Here is a 25,624-nt window from a genome sequence, read left to right on the forward strand (position 1 = left end):
CAGCTGCGTCTTGGAAAAAGAATGACATCAAAATGTGGCTAAGTTCATAAAGAGTGAATTTTTTAAGACCAATTACTGCAAAGGGTTTCGCATATTATAAAAGTAATTTTAGTGTGTATGAAGTTTATGAGTTAGCAAGACCAATGGTAAAACTATGCTTCGATTACCTATTGTAAACTCAACCCATTTGAGTTAATTTCAAGATAAATGAAAAGTTACGTAGCTTCAGAAAATACTACTTTTAAAATATCTGATATTAAAAATTTAAAGCCATCGATAAAATGGGCCAGCAGGAATGGAAAAACTGTAAAAAACATATAAGGGATATTGTTAAATCAAATTATTGAGAATTGGATAATATAATAGAAAACAAAATTGAGCCTTTCATTGTAATAGTGACAGCACCACAGGTTTCTCGCAATCAGATGATAACTGGATTGAATTTATTATTTATCATAGAAATTTAAAACATTAGTGGACAGTTAGTAGTTTCATAATTCTTAAAAAAAACTCAAGACAACACAACAGTAAACAATTTTAATGAATAAAATACTCATGGGCTATCAGATGCCAAGCTAGGTAAGAAATATTTATCGATAATTAAAAATTCTTAATTTATTTTAATTTAAAAAATATATATATATATATATAATTTTTGTAAAATATAATGGCACATGTTTACAGAATAATAACTTCACATAGTTTCTTTTATGTACTTCAGGATTTACAGGAGATGCTTGTGAATCAGCCACCTGAACACTCGTACATGCAGTTTTGTTTACTTGAACACTATAAACTAACTGAATTAGATATAGTCACTTTGTATTTATGCTACGACATGTGGACATTTATTATTTAATCAACAAGTAGATCATATTGTTTTATTAAAAATCTTCTTTAATTTTGGCTGGATGTTTGTAGTATGTATGTCATGGGATAACTCAGAAACAGCTTGACCAATCAAACTAAAATTTTGACTGTAGCTTCTACCACCCATAGCAGAATTAAATAGCTAGGTCTCAAATGAATATTCAAGTTCAGTTGTAGGTTACTTGTGAAAGCTTGACAGCTCATCCACGTGGACTGGAATTCTAACTGTAACTTGTACTATCTCTTTTTACTGAAAATTTAAATGAATAAAATAAATATTGAGAATACATGTGTGATTATTTTGGCTCTCTTGACTCTTTTCAATGTAAGGGATCAGTAATATACTGGTGTGTTATGAAGCTAGATCTATCCACTCAAGGAAATCAACATCTGGTCAAAAGTAAACAAACAGTGCTGCAACATGCCAGATACATAGAAACAAGCACAAGCCTGCAGCATTTGTTGTAGAAGTGCAGAGAATCAGCTTGTGGAGGATACAGTCTGATTTTTTTCTTTATTAACTAGTCTCAGCCTGTTCATACCCATTCATTGCTTTCAAGTGCATCTTAAATGTTATTAAATGTAAATAAGAATAGAAATATTTACATTTAATAATGTTTAATAAGAATATTCATTGTCTACCAAAATATTAGATGTGCCAGTTATGCCTAGACCTAGAATGCCTTCACAGAAAAGAATGGTGTGGATACACCAAACAAGTCCTCCATCAAGCAGCTGTGCAAGCTGCATATTCTTTTTATTCCAAAAAGTCTGTGCGATGCCTACCTAGCCAGTCCAGTCTCCCATTGGTAGTGTCCACACAGCATTGTACAAGTGTTTAAAGATGCATCCGTACAGAATTCGTGTTGTTCACAAGTACCTGCAGGCACTGGAAAAGATGTAGCTTTCCATCAGTGGTTCATGTTATCTATAACACCAAATGGGGAAGAACTTTATGACTGGTTTTGGTCTGTCGAAGCATGGTTCCACCTTGATGGATACGTGAATGCACAGAACTCGGGCATTTGGTGTATGGAAAATCCACATCAGCTGCATAGACAAAAAGTGAGTGTTTGCTGTGCAATGTCACGTAGGCGAATCTTCATGGCACAGTGATCAGTGAGTGCTACATACAGATGGTGCAACAATTTGTAAACACTACCTGCATACTGGCTAGAGTCCATGTCATTTCAGCAGGACAGTGCTACGGCTTGTGAACACAGCCAACAACACTATAATTTTCTTGGATCAGTGTTTACATGGACAAATGATTTTAAGCGATTGTGGCCTCCTTGGTCTCTTGATTTATTCCCTCCTGACTTTTTCTTTTAGGAGTACTTTAAGGATGCTACTTACAGAACTCATCCTCACACCATTCCTGAATTGCCGAGTGAAATTGAACAATGAGTCGCTGCAATTTCTCAACAAACATTACAACGTGGTTTAAAAGCACGCAACATCATATTCAATTATGTGAATTGAATAATGGAGGCTACTTTCAACTACTATTGTAACTTACTCATTTTCCCATAAGGTTATGTCACTCTTTAAAAACCTGTAGAAAAAATCTAAATTCTTTGTTAAGTAAGTAAGTAACTGCTAGAAAATTTTAAAGGCGTCGATTTTTTTTAATAAGTTCAGTTTGATCCATTAATGTCGCACCTAATTTCATTTGCCTCTCATGACACTGATTTGAAAATGAATCTACCAAGTTTACTTATATCCAGATAATTCTTTTTAAATTAATCTTAATTCTTAATTAATGTTATTGGGTGATGCATTAAAAATATTTTTAACAGAAAATTATAAAACCAGAATCTTGTTACAAGAAGTTACATGATATCTATTTTCATGACTGCCAGTTTAATGAAGCAGCCAATTCTATTGTTATTTTCACTAATAGTGTGCAGTGGATAAGTTTGGCGACCAGAGTGGTTGTTAATCTGAGCAATACTGTGTGTTCCAAAGCTGACGACTAGGAGCCCCCATCATTGCAATCTGGCAGGTATAAAAGGCATATTTGAATATCCAGGCCAAAGCACAATGATGGAAAGCCAGACATAACAGGAAAAAGATGGAAAAAATGATCAAAGCACAGGTAAGCTACTTTACTGCTGCTGTGATATTTTCTACCTGTGTACAAACCAAATGGTTTCTGTCTACCTGATGGTTAACCAGAATGGTTTTTTGTTTTTTTTAATTACTACTTTAAGATCAAGACTCCTACCAGGCTAAAGCCTGGTAGACAGTGGACAGTGGACAGTAGCTGCAGCTACTGTCAACTCAAGTTCACTGAAAAAAGGATATTTTTTATAAGAGCTAACCTTTTAAAGTTGATGCTAGCAGTCACTGGTGACCATTCCAGCAGTTCATTACTAAAATGGTGCTTTTCAGGCCACTAATATCCAAAGATGACACTTTTTATTCAGAAAAGGGTATAAATAAAATTACTTTGCAGATTTATTTCAAATAGTTTTTCAGAAGTCTACAAGAATCCAGTTGTCAATGGTGTTATACAGTAATATTAGCTAGTATGGAAACAACTTTATACTGCATCTATGTGAGAGGTATTTGGAAGCAGAAGAAATGGGATTCTACATAGTTGAAAAAAATCTGCATTATAGTGGGTTTTTAATTTTAGTCCACCATATTAAATCAAACTTAATTTCTTTAAATAGAAAGGTGGACATATGACAAATGATTTCAAATTAAAATTTTAAAAGAAATACAATGGTGAACCCCGTTTTTCTGTTAATGTATTCGTTATTGAGTTATAAGCATTCAAATTGCAATGACGGAAAAATCTTATTGCAATAAAACGAGGTAAAATGCAAGTACAACTTTATTGCACTTTATATTCATAATACATACAATAAACTTTAAACAGTGCTATAATATTGATAACAATAACTAATGATTAACAACACAACATTAAATTAAACAACTATATCAACTGATATTTTAGTAAAAATTAATTTCCAGTGTTAATATCAGCTGACATTAGCTAATCGTAAATGAAACAAATCATCTGGAAATAATTGAAAAATGCAAGTTTGGTTGAGTAAATCAGCTGTTAATTTGCAATAATGTAGTTTGTATTTTGTTTAAGCAATGCATCTTATTAACTCCTCATTTCACCTTTTTACTTCAACATACTTGTAATGGTAAAATTTGATAGTGCTAGTAAAAATTAAATTGTAGGCCTAGTGGTTCAAATTTGTTTTTCGGTGAAGGTGTTATTATTAGTTTACTTGTTCATTTATTTAGTTTTATTAAATCTTCAAATAACAATGCCTTCTTTAAGTGAAACCAAAAGAATAACTCTGTTGATGAAAGTATGGGTATAGTGACAGAGTTCAGTCTTTAGAGAGGTATGTGATTTATTTAATAACAGATTTCCAAACAGACAACAAATAAGCAAATCGACTGTGATCAAGACAGTACAGCGATTTGAAGAAACTGGTACTGTAAAGAATTATTCTTTCACCGGTAGACCAAGAACTATCACAACTGATGCAAAGTCACTAGATGAACAGACCTCTGTTCAAGACCCTCATTCATCGATTCAGAAAGCTGTTCAACATGATACCAGTTAAATTTCAATTCAAAACATTCTTAAAACAAATTTTACCCTTATAAGCTATACCTGTGCAAGAACTTTCAGAAGGTGATTTTGACTGCCGAGTTTAGTATTGTGGTATAATGAAAAAATTAGACGACGCAAATTTTTTTAATTCAATAATATTTACTGATGAAGCAACTTTTATGTTAAACGGCCATGTGAAAAATAAAAACTGTTGATATTGGAGCAATACTAATCCCAGATGGATGTTGGAAGCTCATACAAAGCACCGTCAGAAAGTGAACATCTGGGCAGGAATCATTGGTCATTGTATTGTAGGGCCTTTTATTTTAGATGACAATCTTACAGATGCTTACTGCAACTTGTTAGCCGATAGGATTTTACCAATTATGCGGACAAGAATTAGATAACGTATGGTCTCAGCGAGATGGGACACCACCTCATTATCTAAGGGCACGGCAAATTTTAAATGAACAATTTCCAAATCGCTGGATAAGTCATAGAATGGCCTACCAGTTCAGACTTGTCTCCTACCAGACTTGTCTCCTCTAGGTTACATTACCTGAAACACAGTTTACAAAACAAAACCTGCAGACAGTAATGAATTGAAAAGAATAATTGACGAATCTGCTTGAGTACCAAGAGACATGATACAACAAGTTCTAAGTAGATATTACTTGAGGTTAGCAAACTGCCAAGCTGTAGAGGGAAAGTATTTTGAATATTTATTGTAGAACGAAATGCTTTCAAAATTTATTTCATTAGTATTTATGATTGAAAACATTTATTTAAAATTTTTAAATTAATGCTGTAATATTTAAAGTAAATAGTATAAGTTGATATAACTGTTTAATTTGTTATTGTGTTGTTTATTATTATCAATATTATAGCACTGTTTATAGTTTGTTACTCTATGCATTATGAATGTAAAATGTAATTAATTGCACATGCAGCACGTTTTACCTCGTTTTATTGTTAAAACAATTTTTCTGTCATTGCAATTTTGAATGCTTATGACTTGATAATGAAAGCATTAACAGAAAAATTGGCTTCACCATTGTTTTTCTTATAAAATCTTAAATCAAAATCATGCGACATATGTCCACCTTCCTATTTAAAAAAAGTTAAGTTTGATTCAAGATGACTGATAAAAATTAAAAACCCACCATAACACAGATTTTTTTTTTAACTATGTAGAACCCCATTTCTTGCTGCCTCCTAATACCTCTCAGATATGAAGTATGTTTCCATACTTAAATATCAGCCAGTATTCCTGTTATAATCTTAAAAACATGTAACAGCTTCATGAATTTATCATTTATACCATGAACAATTTTTTGTTCAAAGATAAAAGATAATTTTTTAAATATAATTTTATACATAAAAGTGTCATTTGCGTGTAAAATTCCAGCTTTCTATTTTACATAGTTTTTTAGTTATAAATTTCAAAAAATGTAACAAGTGTTGTAGTGCAGTCTCTCTTAAAAAATTACATATAATTAACAATTTTTGTTAATTCTAGACATTATTTATGTAATTAAACATTAATAAAATATAATACCAGTAATACTTTGTTTTAATTCTTTCAGTGCCAAATGAAGAGTAACAAAATTTCTCAACAATCTGTTAATTTTTAAAGGTGCTGAGTAGTGTGAATATTAAAGAATCATAAATTTATTGACTATCCAATTTGTCAGTCATGTATTGGATAATGCAAAAAAGGAAGAGTTACAAGTTTATATAATAATGAAAAAACCCCTTTAATATAGACAATTATTATAAGTAGTTGAGCAATAAGCAAAAATATTTTTTGTATGATTAAATAATAATAAAAATTGCAAATTTAATTTTTTAGTTGAAATAAATTAGAATAAATTTTATTCTTGTATATTATGTCATTACTGAAAAAATTATAAGTAATTCCCTATTTTAATTTTTAAAGTTTCATATTTGTGTATAAAGAGAACATTTCTACAAATAATTTGATGGGATTGAAATAAAATTTTGATGATTATGTTTCAGAATTCAATTAAAGTAGAGGTAGATGTGTAAAAAATTAATAATTGTTAAATATTTAATTTTTTAGACAATAAAATTGAATATACTAACTTAATGTAATGTATTTTTAATCTGTGTTCAATATTTGTTTATAAAAAGCGACTATTTTATTTATTTATTATTATTATTAATAACTGCAAGAAAAATTAAAAAGATATTTCAAATCAATAAAAATTGATTTTAAAAATCTTCTAAATAGAAATTTATAAAATGATAACAAGAATTTCAGAAGGAAAAAAATTTTCCCTCTAAGTAACAAATAATTACATCTAGCACAGCTAAATGAAATAAATAAATTTGAAAAAGAAATTTATGATCATGAAAAATAAATATTTGTGTACAAATTATAAATACATCTATCAGATAGACAATCATTTAAAAAATACACCATGGCAGTTTACTTATGTTACAAATATGAGTACAACAATAGGCATACACGTTCATGTGACTGTCATGTCAGTAACCTGGATTCATCATTAACTATTAATTTATATTAGAATTTTTTTGAACATATAAAAAAAATAAATGATCTTAATGTAATCATATATTTAAAATTATTTTAAATAAAAATTTATAACTTCAAAATTTATTTATAAAACTAATGATAAAAAAATAAGTACATTTTAGCCCATTAAGTTGAACACCGTGGTTTCACCTTTGGATTTCTTGTAAACAATTTTTTCATTCTGGTAGCAGTTTTGTATATCAATATTAAAAATAAAAGAAAAAGTGTAATTTATAATCAACTTAAAAATGAAAAAGTTTTAAGAAAATACATACAAATCTTTTTATACCCGTATACTTTTGGAGCTGCTTCAGTCAGCGCCAAATTAAAAAGGAGTTAGTATTTAGTAGTTTTTAACTTGGCTTAGACCTTTATACGTTGATAAGTAAAGAATAAATTAAAACTAATATTTTATAATTTTTATTAGAAATTTTAAAATGTTGCTGTTCGGTTTATTCGTTATCATGAAATTTGAATTTAATCATCCATCGAACAGCTGACGAAACATAATAAACTGGAATGACGAAAGACTAAACATCTGGGTTCGACTCTCTTCTAATGCCTTTCATTGTTAAATATTGGCTACTCCTTAATGCAGTAGTTTATTTCATTTTTAATTGAAAATATTATTTTACATAATTAAGACAAGTTATATTAAATGTAATGTTTGTGGCTGAGCAACTTATTCATTTATTTTTTTATTCTATTCCTTTATTTGATTTTAAAAGTCCACTTGCTTTGCAAGAAATATGGAACAATATAATTTTAATAAGAAATCTTAAATAATAAATTCTGATTTTGTTTTTTTTGCTCCGTAAATTATTATACGGAATAATTTTTAAATATATTTTGAAAACTAATAATACTTGGTATAATCTTTCAAAATAATTTTTTTTAAGTTTCTTTATACAAAGGTTTAATTCAATTTTTATATTTAAAAAAAAAAAAATTTTAACAGTCTACTTACAGATGTTAGTAGATTAATAAAAAATTATTAAAATATCTGATTTCACTAAAATTTAAGTATTCCATGAATCAGATGTAATTTTACAATCAATATATCAGCTGATTGCAGACAGATTTTGTTCGTTATGGTTTGACAGTGACGTAGTTTTTGCATTTTGTATATTATAATTGCGGTATTGTTATTTCGTTTCTTTTTTAATTATTCAAACAGTGTTTAATTTTGTATAATGTATAAACTAGCCGAAATGTTTAGAGCAGATATATAAGATCGTCGTTGGAAGTCTTCTTTTGTTTAACAGTTAAGGTTATGTCGTAAAAATATCGAGTAACAGTTTTATATGTAACCTATCATTATGTTCAGCTTAGGTTAATTTATTAACATGATCATGACCAATGAATTTAGCTAGTAATTTATTGTGTTAAGTTTCATATTGTTTTTAATATGGAAACCGTAAATAATGATACTGCTACTCTTTCCAAGGACACCGATTCAGATGATAATGGTAAGGTTAAGTGTTTTATTATATTTTTTTATCGCTATTAAAGACGATAATTGCTGTTAATTTGATTTTAATGTATATTAGTGATGTAGTGAGTAAATTCTTCTTTAGAAATACATTTGTATGTTTGTTGCCTCTTTGTTTTCTTTCAGTACCTATGGCAGTTCAGTTCTTAATGCTTCTGATTGCATATTTCTGTTTTTTCGTTTGATTACCTCAAATCTAATAAATGTTTGCTTATTTTGCAGTAAAACATTAATAGTAAACAAAAATATTCGGTTCTAAGCATTAAATATTTTTTTTTTTGTAATCAATAATTTGATTGGTTTAATTGTATAGTTTACCATTTCATCTTCATCCTCTGTTTATTTTAGTCTCAAAATATTTTATATGCATTTACATCCTAGTTTATCCCTTCACATAAATATTGATGTTTTGCTTAATTTTTACTCTGTACTTACTTTAATTACTAATTTAATTAAGTTTGAGTTTTAAAAATATAGCTCATTAACCTAGTTCTTATTTATATAAAATTCTGTTGTAAGGTTCTTTCTTTTTAAACTCATTTTAATAGATTTTTGTTTCATGTATCAATACTCCTTAATTTCAGCGTTCAACGTAAACATTACTTTTTAACAGTTATTATGCCTTTTTTTCTATTTTCATTTTTCTTTTTGCCATTATGTAAATATTTTAAAGAACTTTCAGTAGTTATATGTTATCCAATCTTCACTTTCTGTTACTATATGCATGTATAAATTAATGGTTTTGAGATTTACATGTTTCATTTATACAGTTTGAGATTAATTTTATAAGTCTCAGAAATTTTCCATAGACATTTGGTTGCTTTGTTAATGCTGTAAATTTGAAAACAAGAAATCACCCAAAAATGATTTATAAATAAAATTATTTAAGTAGAATAAAACTACATGGTCATTCTGATTGTTAAAGAAAAAGAATAAATATAAAGTTCTCCAGTTAATTTCAGTAAAATTTAGTACAGCTCTTTCTTTGTATTTGCAAATAAAGTTTAAAAATCTGTCACGTTTATAATTCAATGCAGGTTGTCTAATTGTAACCATTGTGCCTAATAATTCAGATATCTCTGAACTTGGGTTATGAGTAACAAACTTCATTTTAAACAAATTTCTTATTTAATACCTTTTGTACAATGTAAATAAATCTATATTACAATTATTACTGAAGATCCTGAAATTGGCTGTCATTTTTTTATTCTGTGTGTGACGTAAATGCACCCAGTAACAATAGTTTGGTTATATTTGTTAAGTATACTTGCTGGGATACTCCCCTCCTGTATGTTGCTAGTTATTTTTTTTCTGTAAATCCTTGCAGTGGTTTATTTAAAATAACCCTATAAAAAGAAATTTGAGGAGATAAATCTGGTGAGTGTGAGTGCTAAAAATTTATCAAGGTTAAAATTGTTGAAGCATTGTAATCATTTATTGGAGATGTAACACGTGCCATCTTGTTAAAACTAGTCTTAATGTTCATTAACTTCAAACATAAATTGGTATATAATACCTGCATATATTACTAACGTTATGTTGAAAATATTGGTTCAACAATTTGTTTTACAAATTTGACCCATCACACTTCAACTTTTGCCACATGAAGCAAGGGATCTTATTCTATGCTTAATGATTGGTGGCTCAAACATGAGTGTATTGGCTATTTGAGAGCAGTCCCATCTTAAAAACGTACAGCAATGTTAAGATGATGAATCGCATAGTTGCAGATTTTTTTCTTTTGTCTTTAATCATTTGATGCTGCTTTCTAAGATTCCCTCTCTAGTGCCAGTCGTTTCATTTCGTTTTACCCCCTATATCCTACATCCCTAATAATTTTTTTTATATATTTCAAATGTTGCCTGCACAATTTTCCCCATCTACCTTTATATTTCAAGTTCCTTCAATATCAAAGTGACTATTCCAGGATGCCTTAAGATGTGGTCTATAAGTCTGCTTCTTCTTTTAGCTATAGTTTTCCAAATGCTTCTTTCTTCATCAATTTGCTGAACACCTCTTCATTTGTCACTTCATCCACCCTGGATCCACCTGATTTTTAACATTCTCCTTTAGTACCACATTTCAAAGCTTCTAATCTTTTCTTATCAGATACTTCGATCATCCAAGTTTCACTTCCATATAAAGCTATGCTCCATCCATATACTTTCAAAAATGCTTTCCTGACGTTTAAATTAATTTTTGATGTAAGCAAAGTATATTTCTGGCTGAAAGCTCATTTTGCGTGAGCTATTCAGCATTTTATATCGCTCCTGCTTCATCCATCTTTAGTAATTCTGTTTCCCAAATTACAAAATTCTTATACCTCTATAGTCTTTTCTGCTATTTTTATATTCAGTGGTCCATCTACTTTATTTCTACTACATTTCATTACTTTTGTTTTGTTCTTCTCTATTTTCATGTGGTAGTTCTTGCAAAGGAATTCATCTATGCCATTCATTATTTCTTCTAAATCATTTTACTCTCCGCTAGAATTACTATATCATCAGCAAATTGTATTTACCTATTCACCATTGTATTTCATCTATTCACCTTGCACTGTTACTCTGGGTCTAAATTTGCAGATTAGTCTGTTTAAATGACTTTATTCAACATTTTTATCAACCTCATAGTGAAGGTAGTACAATAATTCATAGTTTTGTACAACTTGAAGTATGTAAGGCTACAGCTTCAAGTTGTAATCGACATTTAGTGGTTCTTTTGCAGGTTAAATAAGATAGTATTATCTGTGGAAATAACCAATAAACTGAGTTATCCCAGTATTAGAGCAGTCTGTTTAATGCACTCTGTAAATTGAGTATTAGCATTGCAGTTGTGGTAGCTTCTAGTCCTATCCTTAATACTTTATAAACATTTCACAAGATCATATATGGCAAATTGTATTTACCTATTCACCATTGTATTTCATCTATTCACCTTGCATTGTTACTCTGGGTCTAAATTTGCAGATTAGTCTGTTTAAATGACTTTATTCAACATTTTTATCAACCTCATAGTGAAGGTAGTACAATAATTCATAGTTTTGTACAACTTGAAGTATGTAAGGCTACAGCTTCAAGTTGTAATCGACATTTAGTGGTTCTTTTGCAGGTTAAATAAGATAGTATTATCTGTGGAAATAACCAATAAACTGAGTTATCCCAGTATTAGAGCAGTCTGTTTAATGCACTCTGTAAATTGAGTATTAGCATTGCAGTTGTGGTAGCTTCTAGTCCTATCCTTAATACTTTATAAACATTTCACAAGATCATATATGGTTGATTTTCCTGTAACAGAAGCTATAAGAAATTTCTTTAGAATAACTTGACTTTAAAATTTTACTTTGAAATGTGCCCCCAACAAAATGAAAATCCAATCCTGTGTGTGTGATTCAGTGGATGATTAAAATTTCTATCTAACAAAAGTGCATGTACAGTTGGTTTTGATCATAAATGCAATAAAAAGCTATACTCAACAATCTATATTAATTTTGTAACAAACTGTTTAAAAATATAGTGTGTGTTGAATATCTGAATTGCTCTGTGAATGAACTTTTGACTTAAATGCCACCTGGCATTCAAGTCAAACCTAACCTAAAAGTTCTTTAGGGTCATTTCTTGAAACAAACAACGTCCTGTGCTAATAACTGACGGAATAATTACTGTAGCAATTAAAAGGGAGCAGATAAGAACTGTTTCTTAAAGTTAATGTATAGAAGTCAATAAGAAACTTGTTAATTACAATTTTAGGAGAAATAATGAAATTCTAACATCTTGTAGTTTCCAAATCATGAATACATTCGTTTTTATTTATTTAAGATTAGAGAAAAATGACTAATAGTCCTAATTCGATATTTATCTTTCTAATTCATAATCTATATTCAATGGGGTAGCAGAATTAAAATGTTCTATATGAAAGCTGCCCTTACTTTTGCTAGTCTTCTTGTGATATCCTCCATCATTGATTTTTTATAATTATTCTAACTAAAAAACAAAATTTTGTGATTTCGATGAGGTTGTGTACTTATATACAGTGTTTAACTAACTAATTTACATATGTTATATACATTTGTATCTTAATGTTTATTACTCTTTACACTACACTCCTTTTTGCCATATTTCATTAACTTTGTTTTAAAATTTACTTGTAATGTTGACTGAATTTCTCTCTGTGCCATGAATGTAACTGTAAAGTCTTCAGCCCCTTTTTTTCCTACCCTCTAATAATATTATTAGTAAATCAAAAGTTTAATTTTTCTCTTTGGTTGAACTTCCTTTTTATAACTTTTGGTAAATACTTTTGAAATGCAAAGAGGATAAAATTTTGTCTCAGTTAAGCCTGATTTTTTCATTTTATGTTCTTTACATTGCTTTGATTATTGCAGACGTAAAAAACATTATTTGGCTGCATTTAAACCCATTTATCCCTAAAATTTATAATACATTTTATTTTCATTTCACATATCAAATACTTTCTCAAGAGTTATAAATGCCATTATATCAAACTGCTTTCTAAAATTAAACTGAAGGTGTGGTTGGCCTATTTTTTACTTGTGCCCCAGAAACCAAACTAGCCTTCATCTAGTAGAGTACACCTTCTACGCGACTGAAATTCTATTCTTCTATTAACTTTCTTATTGAGTATGAGCTTTTTTAACAACATTAGATCATCTTAAACCAGTAGTTCTCGTTTTTATCTGCTGCCTTCTTCAATCAGATTGCTTTTCTCGAGTTTTATAAATCTTTCATACCAATCTTTATAACCTATTTACCTATAATAACTTTTACTGCCTTATTTTTGTTTTTTTTTTCTGTAGAGTTTTATAAAATTCTGTTAAAAAATACCCTTTGAGAATGTCATCAGTTTCTTTTTCTTTTTTTTTGTCACCCGTACAATATTTTTGTCTTCTGTGTAGTTCCTCCTTATATTCTCGGTTCCTGTTATTAGCCTTGTCTTTTCTTTCTAACAGTAGTTTTTGTTGAGTTATACTACCTATTTGGTTTCTCCTTCATTTCACTTAAATTTTATAATGTTTTTGTAAAATGTTTTTTCATTTTCAGATATTTATACTTACCTAATTACACTACTTCATAATTAATTTTTTTTTTATTGCACTACATCTTCTACTAAAGTTCTTTGCACTTTTTACTAATTTTTAAAATTATTTATAAAGTTTTTGCTTTCATCATAATTTTTTGAATTCTTTTATTTTTAACTCTTCAATCATTTATTTTATCTGTGATTTTTTATTAATTTATTCTTTTCTATTAAATCTCTCCTCTCCTGCCTGAATTAATACATTTTTTAACTCTTCTATTCATTTTCTAAATTATTGTAATTTTTTTACCTACGTTTATTGAATTTTAATTTTTCAACTTTTTTTAATTTAGTTATCTCTTAATTCACCCTTTTTTTATTTTTACTTTCAAGACATCATGAATGAAGTGTAAGTTAAGTCCATTTTAAGAGAATTTGATGAAGATAAAAAAAACAAATAAGAGTAATTTAATAACAGTAAAAATATACCCGTAATATTCGTTATGGCTAAATAGGTTATAGTAATTTTTATTGTAAGATTTTCGTCAGATTAAAAAAAAACATATATAAGTATTAATTTATTGAAGAAAGATAAGATAGTTGAGAATTACTGGTTTACTTATGTTAAAAATACTTATACTCAATAAGGTAGTTAGTATATTAATAGAAAGTCAGTGGAAGGTATACTACATGAAGACTAGTTGGGTTTTATAAAGTACACCAGTAAAAGGGTAACCATTCTGGTCTTCTTTTAGGAATAGGAAATGCAGTTAAACCTGATGTTTAATTGCAATAAAAAAAAAAAAACTCCAATTAGTATTTTATTTCTTTAAGAGTTATAGACTATTATCATATTTTTATAAAAGCATGAAAGTGAACAAACTGAATTATTTAAAGGACCAATATGTTATGATATTGCAATTATTAATTCATTGTTATAAAAAAGTTTTTCAGTGATAACAAAAAATTAAACATTCTTTGTGATGGTTTGGGTGCATAAACATTCTATAAATCTAAAGTGGGAGTGTACGTAGAGTGTGAAATGATTACCATGTTATTTTCTGTTGGAAGTTAAAATTTGTATCGTTTTGAGGGTAATATGAGCAGGAATGTTGTCTTGATGCAACATTCAGTTTTTTCCACAGTTCTGGTTTTTCTTATCCCACATGTTCTTTCAAATGTGCCTTAGGACATAGCTGTAAAAGTTAGAATTTACCATAACACCAAGAACAAATTTCTGGTGAACAAATGACCTTCATGTCTTAAAACCTGTTCTTTAGATCTGAAGTGCTTTCTTGAGTCTTAGTAACTCAACTTGGAAGTTTTTTCAGTTGGATGACTGTTGTTTTGGTCTGGATTATAACATAACTTTTGAAACTGATGGTATATGTATCAATAAATTGCTGGTTTTGGTTGTGTTAAGAGCTGAAGAACCCACTTTGCAGTAGCATGATGTATGTTGAAGTTTTTGGTTTAGATTTATTTATAAGCCCATAACTGAATTTAACCATGTTATTTGATTCATAAATTATATGGTGATAGCTGTCATGGATGTGTATCCTGAGTTTTCTACATTTTTGGGGCTTTTGTAAGCAATAGGGGGCACCCTATGCGACTGTTGTCTAAGTCACAATCAACTAGCCTTGGAACATGCATGCTAATCAAAATATTGTTGAACATAGAGACTGTTCATTAAAAGCCTAATGAAAATCTTGATAGCTGATTTATCAAGTTCACACAAAATATAATACAAGCACACTTTTCAGATTTTTCAGCCTTGTAGACTGGTATTAACTGTAAGGTAATATAATTTTAACTTACTGAACACTTGTTCACAATACAATACGACTTGAATGTTGAGTAAGTGGACATAAAAGTAACCTTTAGTATTGTGTAAGGCTTTGTCACATGAAATGTAGTTGTTGCAAGTATGGTTAAGAATTTTCTGATACCAGTTTGTACACACAGTTACATCAGCTAGAGAACCTAACTCAATAATATACCTAGCATTTGTTAATGGATATGCATCTGCACTTATCATATCCTTATCTGCCCTGAGGTACACTTCCTTGGATCATGTTTCTCTCAATTCTCTTCTATTTCTAGCTAAACTCAAGTTATTTTGTCCATAGGTCTCATCTCCTTTTAGATTGTCAATAATTTTTAATAATTCTCTTGCTCTTTTCTTTAGAATAATAAAAAATTCATCTTTATAAAATTATTTTAAACATTAATATTGGGCAAAGCTGATTTAAATTCAACCAATGATACAAAGAACAAATACAAACACTGCACATAATATTAGAAACAACTTTTTAAATTCTCATGGAAACTAGACCTACTTGTAAAGACAGTAACTACAACATACTGCTTTATACATATGCCTATATATGCATGTGTTTTGCACAACATGTTTTTACATAAAACTTATAGAAGTCATCCACTCACTTGAATAATACAAAGTTTACAAAAACTTTAAATTTTATGAAAAGACTAAATAGTTGTACAAAATTAACCACAGTGCCATTTTAATACCACAGAGGAAGAGATTGAATTGTTAGTCCAGTATTATTACATTTATTTATTCTGTATTTCCAGTAATTTAGAAATTGAATTGTGATTTTGGTACTTGTTTGTTATCGCATCGCTAGTTTTTTCACATTTTCTGATGCAACTTCTTTGTCAAAAAACAACTTGTTAAATGTGTTATAATGTATTAAACAGAAAATATGCCTGTTGGTGAGTGTAAGTTGTTTGTTTAGGTTATTAGTCAGACAGTATTTGTTTTGTGTTGGACTTTTTCTATATGATCACTAATTTTTGCTTTTGTGCCTCTGGAATATCATCAGAAATGATTTTATTATGCACAACAAAGGTGTGCTTAAATTTTTATTTAAAAAATATTTAAAAATTTTCTTAGGCTTTCCTAATTAAGCAATTTGAAATTTTCAAAATGATTTTGAAAGTTTGAGTGCTCTTTTATGTGATAAAATTTTCAAGTGTCAAGAGACTTTATTTCAGGCTCTACACAATTTGGAAAAATGTCATTTTTTAAAAAATCAAGATTGCAAAATTATTATTCAAAAACTGTTAGACCGATTTTGTTGAAATTTTGCGTGTTGCTTTAATATATTGAAATGTTGTTTGAGACAAAATCTGAAGGTCGTATGTATAATTTAAGTATTCGAAAAAAATTTCCAAAAAAATCTTCTTTTTTGACAGTTATTGCTATTTTTGCAACAATAATAACGTATTTTTCGATTTGCAACCGATGGTATTGTATGTCAAATTTAATAACAAAAATTTTTTCTCAGTTTTTTCCCTATAATGAACAGTTATCGAGTTGTGTAGGGAATCAGAAGAAATAATGGATATTTTTGCGTTTTTTTTTTACATTTTGTTTAAAAATTTAAGCACATCTCTTTCAACTTGTGCATAACGAAATAATCATTTCGGATGATATTCCGGAAGTATTAAAGCCAAAATTAGCGATTATTTAGAAAAAATCCAAATATGCGCATTTTAAAACCCAGACAACGTATATGGTGACTCAGTGCACTGACAAATCGTACGTATATCAAAATAACCTATGCTTGCTAACTTCTAATTAACGTTAAATATGCGTAGACGAGGTAGCGAGCGTAACTCACCGGGTTGGTTTAGTGATGGACGCGTCTTCCAAATCAGTTGATTTGGAAGTCAAGAATTCCAGCGTTCAAGTCCTAGTTAAAGGCAGTTACTTTTATTACGGATTTGAATATTAGATTGTGGATACCGGTGTTCTTTGGTGGTTGGATTTCAATTAACCACATATCACAGGAATGGTTGAACTGATAATGTACAAGACCACTTCATTTACACTCATACATATCATCCTCGAAGAATTATCTAAACGGTAGTTACCGGAGGCTAAACAGGAAAAAGAAAAAAAAGGTTCACTACCATATGTTAGCCTTGGTATCACCCACTGATATTGGCGTATTGTTAATTGAAAAAAAAAAACAACATATAATTCAAAAGATTATAAAAAATTATTTGTAACTCTACTGAAAAAATACACATCGAACCGCGTTTACCGGCAAATCGTTGTAAAAAGAGAAATAAGGCAATTAAATAATAAATAAATACGTCTATAATAAACACAAGAGTTAGCTAGAAAAGAATAACTAGTCTGAATAAATATATTTCGTAATCGTGATCGAAGACGACTCCTGAATCAGGACGACTTCTTATCAGGAAGCTCGTCCTGAATGAAATCGGAATTAAAACGATTTAAAACAAAAAATAAATCAATCAGTTTACAATTCACATTATAATTCTTGTACAAATAGAATTCCATCTTTGCAGGTGAATTTACCAACCAAAACTCAGTAAAACAATATAAGTTACAAACAAAACTGATTATTTTTTACCAATTTCAACTGATTTTATCAAAATCAACAGCTAAATTTTAATTAATGAAAGTTGGTTGGGTTTTAATTAACCACACATCTCAGGAATGGTCGAACTGAGAATATACAAGACTACACTTCATTTACACTCATACATATCATCCTCATTCATCCTCTGAAGAATTATCTAAACGGTAGTTACCGGAGGCTAAACAGGAAAAAGAAAGAAAGGTTATGTTGATATACGTACGATTCTTCAGTACACGGGACTGTACGTGAAGTGTTGTAATTTTTATTTTCCATTAAAAAATGTATTTTTCCTCCCAAAATACGTTATTATTCATTTTCTTATGAAATCTGAAGAAGTTGAATAAAAAAAAATGAAATACGTGGCAGTACGATAATAAACAAGTAACGATACTGTGATTTTTTTTTAATAAAAATGTAAACACCATTTTAATCATGCTGTTTTATGGACCTACGAACTTAATTCATTTACGGGTATTGTGTAGAATTTCACCCCGCTTTATTCCATATTCTTGTTTCTTACTGTTCACTTTTTTTTTGTTGTAATTAGTATTGGTCAGATGTTTTACAGCCATCGGATGTTTTTGGTCCAGTATAGAATATTTGGAGTGGATGATTTATTGTTTTACGATGAAGCATTTATTTTTTACTGTCATATGTTGATATTTTGTTCTCCATTATATTTTTTTCTTTAATGTTTTTTGATCTGTTTTTGTATACACTTTAAAGATTATTCATAAGTGAAGTATTAGTATAATTAAGGACATTACAATAAAAACAAACATTTGAGTTGGCTTATTTACAAAGTACGACTAAAGTGTGTAATGTACACTGGTACGAAACGGGAGAACAAAAGTTGCACAAAGCGACAGGTTCTGCCATCTGGTAACTCCATTTCTCTACTACTAACAAAACTCATTGACCCACGTCCTCTCAAAAATAAAAGAACCCCTTTATTAAAAAAGAGAACGTTATGATATAATGGAATTAGTTAAAAGAATTCGGTTTTCATATTTATGTTCGTTATATTATCAAGTCTTTCACCGCAAATATTCATCGCGGTTGGCGTTACTATGGGACCTTCACTGCACATCCGGTCGGCAGTCTCTCTGTCATGAAGACACCCCAACAGAAAGCTCAATGCCTGATTTGGTTTATCGTAATATTATCGACGTGAATATAGCGGTGCCGCGCCTATGAATAAAACAATACTCCAGTGATTTAATCAGTCTAAGGAAACTGGCATTGTCTTAAAGGGGAAGTCACCAGGCAGGCTGCCCGTAACTGAACAGAATGTGGAACGGATCCGAACATTTGTACGTAGCTCAAAAAAGTCATTAGCAAGGCATAGTATAGAGTAAGGAACCTAAATCTACATTGTACAAAGTGGTGAGTAAGAGGCATAGAACACGTGCGTATAAGATAGAACTTTTACATGAAATCAAACCCGATGACAAAGTGAAAAGATTGTAGTTTGGAGCTTTAATGCTTAACAACATTGATGAAAATGAGGACTACCTGAGAAATGTCTTGTTTTCAGATGAGACGACATTCCACATTTATGGGTCGGTAAATTGACACAGTTGCAGGATTTGGGGATCAGAGCCTTTGCGTGAAATTATCAAACGTCAGCATGGCTCTCCCAATTTCAGTGTTTGGTGCAGACTTATGAATGACTGGATTGTGGACCCATTCATTTTTGTAGAAAGTTAATGGGGATATTTTCTGTGATTGTTCGAACTTTATGTATTTCCACAGTTTGATGGTATTAATCTATCGCATTACAGCAACTCTGTCCATGCTGCATTAAAGGTTCGGTTTCAAAACAGGTGGATTGAAAGAGGAGGGCCAATCGTATGGGCACCATGGAGCCCTGACATGACTTCACTAGATTTCTTTTTGCGGGGGCATGTGAAAAACATTATTTATTCAGAGAAAATCCGTGATGTCAATCACCTATGGGAGAGGATTGTTGTGGCAGTAGTGTCAATTACATCCGACATGCTGGTGAGTACTTGGGAAGAATTGGATTACCATCTAGGTGTGTCCAGGACAATGAATGATATACATATTGAAGTTTATTAAAGATCAAAAAAACTTTAGAATTAACCCTTTCAGAATATTTACTCATGTAAGTAATACTTTAAATATAATAGTATTAAAATAATACTTGAAACCAAGGAGTTCTTTTATAAACACTTTGTATTTAGATCTGTGCCTGCATATGTTGTTTGTTAGTGGCACAGTGACTGAAAATGTCTCATGTCGAAGGTTCTGTGATTCTAGTCAGGTATAGAATTATTCTTGCACAAAAAATTCATCATTTAAGGTATTGTAATTGAATTTATTCCCTGTAGTAAATGAAAAATGAAAAAATAAATAAATTAGGAGAGATGAATTGTTTCAAAGAAATGTTTGAAACTATGTATATTAATACTCCTACTTTACTTGTGTCTATAACTGGATAATACCATATTTTATTATTGACAAAAGAAAAAAAAATTCTAGGTAATAAAAAATATATTACTTTTTTTGTGTAAAATAGTATAAGTTTTATTGTTACTGGAACTGGTGATTAGATAAGGTGGTTGGAGATTCAATCTGTAGGTTGTTATTAATGATGTGGATGTTTGCGTAGTGGGTTTGGGAAAATAAGTAATATTTTTTAATCGGACCATTTTTTCATAGTAGAAACACTTGGGTATGAATAGGTAATTTGTATATGAATTTTTGATATTTTTTTTTGTGAAAGAAGAAATAAAACTACAAATTGAATCATTTTGGGCACTATAGGGCCAGTCTCCTGATCTTGTTCTAAAATTTTAATTTTTGTGTTTTCAAATAAAGTATTTGATAATGACAATTTTTTAGAGGTCATATCATTTGTATATTAACAGTTTTATTTTTAAAAACGTAAATGTACGTATTTTTTACATTCATTATAATTATGTTTAATTGCAGACATTTCCTTATTATATTGTGAAACCATGCACGATTGTTCTATATAAATAAATAACTTCATTGTGATGTGGTATTTTTAACTTGTTTTGTAAATTATTTAACTGTATTGCATATCTATTTGTTATGTCTGTGAAGCCATTAATTCATGTAATTATTTTTCCATTATAGGCCATATGCATTCTTTATTTTGTTTGTAATTCCAGTTATAATTTAATTATGTATTTTTTTTTTATTTGTGTTTACATAGAACTGAATTTATGATTGTGTTTTACTTAAGTAGTTTGCTTATTTGTGTCAATGAATTAGCAGAAGTATAGATAAAATAATTTAATAAAAGAAGGGCTTAATTTTAAGTAATGAAATTAATTGTTAATTTAAATGTGATTTTATTTATAGCAATGGTTAATAATAATCTGATGTAAAAAAATTGAAGAGTGAAGTGTTCAGGTTATTCTAAGTCAGAATAATTAATTTAAAATGGGAGGTAGGATTGTTTATTTGATTCTGTCTATGTACTTGTATATTAATGTTTAAATGAAGCTAGATTTTCATGTAATCTTTCTTAAAAAATTATTTATGAATGAAGATTGATTAAATTGTATAATGGTGTATAAAGTATCAGTTATCTTGAGCAGCTATGCTGTGGATACAGGGCGTGTAGGTAGCTGCATCCTTTGTTAGTGTAATAAATGTTTTTGTGTTCACTAGGTTGCTAGGCAAGAATATGTTGTTAATTAGAACTTATAAACAGAATGAGATACAGTGTGGTTGAGATTCAGTGTTGTAGAGCTGTCAGTGTTTAAAGATTATCTGGTCCTGTCAGTCTACAAATTGTCAACTTTCTGTATAGTCATAATAAAGAAAACTAGCAAAACCTTCATTTCCTTCTGCTGACCCCCTGAACCAGTTAACAAACTCTTGAGTGCCCTTATGTTGATATTGCATAATGTAAGGAAGAAAAGTATAAATAAATTTCCACATTGTATTCATTTTGGTAATGTAGTTTAATAATGCATATGGATAAAAAGGTAATTCATTTTTGTTTGCAAGGTCTAGTTAATTTATAGATTTTGGTACAGTATTGCCCAAATAGTATCACAACATCTGCACTTATTTTACTAAATACACAGAAGATTACCTTTAGCAGGAGGCTCCAATTAATGGGTGTGTAAAAGCAGGATAAATTATAATGTACATGGTGTTTGAATATTAATGTAGTTAGAAATTAATATTTTGGTATAGAGGTTTTACTTCTGTATTTAGCAGTGGTGGGTCATAAACAGATGCTAGGTTACATAATTCTATTAAAAAAAAGGGATAATTTTCATCTTTGTTACCAGTTCCTGTATGACAAAAAGGACCCTTCCCTAATGCCTTAGGAAGTTGAAAATCGTGGTACATTGGTCTTGACTCAAATGTGTCCGTTAAAAAATAATATATCAGTGGGTATCTAAAAATGAGAAATTTTAAAAGTTTGCTAACTGTTTTAAGTTTACTTTTTTTGGAAGCAAATTGTTTTTGAATTAAATAAGAAATATGAAGTAATTTGTTCTGGAATGGCAACTTATTGTTTATTCTGTTTCTCAAGGATTAGTTATGTTGACTATTTCAGACTTGTCAGCCCGACTGTTTCAACGTCTTTTTGGAATTTAGTTTGATGATGTTCGCTAAATTTTCTTCATTTATTCATAACAAATCCTCATCCTATCTCTCCTTTATATTCATACATTTTCAAACTCTTCATAAACAAAATTTGTCTGCTGGAATCTGTTTTCCCCCCTGATAATCAGGGATTCGCTCAGAACAGCTGTATTAGAATTACTATGATTTATAAAATTACAACCGAGTTTACTTTGTTACTTCTGAATCAAAGATCTTTTTTTTTGTTTTACAGATGGATTAGAGTCAATTCAGCATATCCCTTATACCGGATATCCTGGTAGATGTTGGCCAAACTGAAGGGACTGATTCAGGAGATCAAAAGAAACAAAAGTGTTCACATATATAAATGTCCTATCATTCTTCATTTTCCCTCTGTCAACCATTTTGTGGTTTGCCAATAAAATGTATATCTTTAAGACAGATATTCTAATGAAATTTGGTGTACATGTACCCAAAACATTTTCTACAAATTAAATAATTTAAAATATTTTACTATTTAAAATTTACAAAATGGCAGCCATTAAAATGTTTTAATCAAGGCATCTCATTTGTTCAAATTTATTTATAAACAGCTATGATATGGTTGAAATTGTTAAAGTGGATATAAAAAATTATGCAGTCTTGACAATTTTGTGCCTGTTTTTACTTAATAATAATATAAATTATTATTAATTTCTGATTGATTTAGTACTTTTCCTTTCCAACAGATGGGAAAATGAAATGAGGTAGGGCATTTTGTTAATTTTGATGCCTTGATTCAGTCCCTTAAATTTGGCCAATACCTTCTAGGACATTCTGTAAATGCATCATTTCATTATTGAAAGGGGTTCATTAATTTATTGCTCTCCCAGGTTTAAATGCTATCAAGCAATTAAAATGTTTGAAATTGCTCCATTGGTAAATATTTTTGTTCATGCAGCAGTCTTTCATCAGAAACACATCAGTTTATTCTTTACAGCAAACATTTCAAATTTGTTACACTTAATTGTATTCACATTTCATGTTATGTGAATCTTGTGAATTTCATTCAAATTCTGTTGTTTAGCCTTGAATCATCCTTGCTGTAAATAATAATGTGTTAAGTAAGATACAACATATCAGTTTTGTCTTTTTCTATACTTCGGTTCAATGAGCACCTAATTTTTTGTGTTATTGAAGTTTTCTTTGTTATATGTATTTAAAGGGACCAGTAATACATTACATCATCCTTGTCTTACAAGTAAAGTAAAATATTTTGTCCTAGAGTACTGTTTTTTATTGAACAATTTATATTCTACTTTCTGTGATTTTATCTTATTAATTGGCTTTCCTTCATATTTAATTTTAATACATCAGTCCTTTAAAATTGTTTTATTTTGTGTATTTTTAAAAAAATATTTCAAGTGACAGCAATTCTTATTTATCGCATCTCGGCCTCTTGGCTAAGATCAAAGTGTAGTAATTATTTGGATCGGATTGATCTCAAAAGTTTGTTAGTAGTGTCGTTTTTATCTTGATTAAAAAAAATCACGAAAATGTGTTATGTTAACTTTTGCTTAACCATCTTTTAATGTACATAAAGTTTTCCTTATTTTAAGATTAAAATAAAAGTTTATTAATTCTTTTGCATGACCTAAGCTAGAAAACTAAGATTTTAATGATGGGGTATGTATTGCCTGCCCCATTTATAAGGACATATACATTTTATAGAAGTTTATTGGACTGCTACTTCTATTTAAATGTGTCGAAATATTTTTTTTTATAGTTTGGGTTTACTTTTGAATGTGTAAATATCCAATCTGGCATGTTAAAACTTTAAAGATCACAATAAGAAATGGGACATATTAACATCTATAATAATTGCATCCTGTCTTTTTAGTAATAATAACAATAATAATGTTGACGTTTCATTTATATGAGGTCTGTTAAAGTAATGAGACTAGTTTTTTTTTTGCAGTCAAAGTGGCAACACTGTAAAGTTACTAGTAAACATATGGTTATATGAACAGCTGATTTATATTGGGTATTAATATTTTTAATCTATTGTTGCCACGTGAGATGTAAACAAACTTTTCATGAAACAAGTGTTTGTTGTGCGTTACAAAAATGAGTGATACTAATTATGAGCAACATTGTGCAATCAAATTTTGTGTTAAACTCTGTGAGAATGCTACTGAACAAAAATGAGTGATACTAATTATGAGCAACATTGTGCAATCAAATTTTGTGTTAAACTCTGTGAGAATGCTACTGAAATTTTTTCAAAATTGAAAAGGGCATATGGAGATGATGTTCTGTCATGAGCCCAAGTTTTTAGATTGTTTAAAGCATTTTCAGATGGCTGGGAATCTGTTGTGGATGATCCATGCTCTGGAAGACCATTTACGTTAAAAAGTGATGACAATCTGGAGTGAATCAGAGACTTGGTATAGTACGACCAGCGATTAACTTTCAGAATGATTGCAGAAATATTGAATTTGGACCATACCACAGTCCATCAAATTTTGATGAGACTAGCCATCAAAGACAACTGGATGCTGCATCATGACAATGCACCCTGTCATACTGCACTCTCAATTAATGAGTTTTTGGCAAAGAAAAATATTCCTGTAGTTCCTCAACCACCTTATGAGTTGAGTTCCTTAACCACATGAGTTCCTCAACCACCTGAATTGAGTTCCTACGACTTTTTTTCCTGTTCCCAACTTGAAAAAAACACCTCAAAGGATTTTTTGGATTTTGGATTTTATTTTTGGAACAGTAGAAAACAAAAAAAAAAAATTGAGTTCCAACACTGCTATGAACAATGAGAAAACCATTTGAAGTGTTGGGTGGTTTCCCATGGGAACTGTATAATTGTCCATGTATAATTGCATTGTAAATAAAAAGTTTTACAGAACCAGTCTCATTACTTTATTTGCAGACCTCGTATGCAGTTTTATTGATTAACATTGTATTTTACGTTAATGTTTATGTTAAGCATGGAAATATTTAATATTTGTTATTTTATGTTACTAATATTTGTTTTAATTTATTATTTCTTTTTTATTCTTTCATTTTTC

The 25,624-nt window shown here is 29.5% G+C and overlaps 1 protein-coding gene across 5 annotated transcripts in view; it reads left to right on the forward strand.

Moving 5' to 3' along the window:
• The first annotated feature begins 8,073 nt into the window (after window positions 1-8,073).
• Rbpn-5 (Rab GTPase-binding effector protein rabaptin-5) overlaps window positions 8,074-25,624 on the forward strand; it is an 86,441-nt gene continuing 68,890 nt past the window's right edge. For all 5 annotated transcript variants that reach the window (XM_075364608.1, XM_075364610.1, XM_075364609.1 and 2 more), the window contains exon 1: window positions 8,074-8,485. In XM_075364608.1, the coding sequence (XP_075220723.1) occupies window positions 8,425-8,485 (61 nt within the window). In that variant the 5' untranslated portion in view covers window positions 8,074-8,424. The remainder of the gene's footprint in view (window positions 8,486-25,624) is intronic.

Source organism: Lycorma delicatula, chromosome 4 (assembly GCF_047948215.1).
Source record: "Lycorma delicatula isolate Av1 chromosome 4, ASM4794821v1, whole genome shotgun sequence".
Lineage (NCBI taxonomy): Eukaryota > Metazoa > Arthropoda > Insecta > Hemiptera > Fulgoridae > Lycorma > Lycorma delicatula.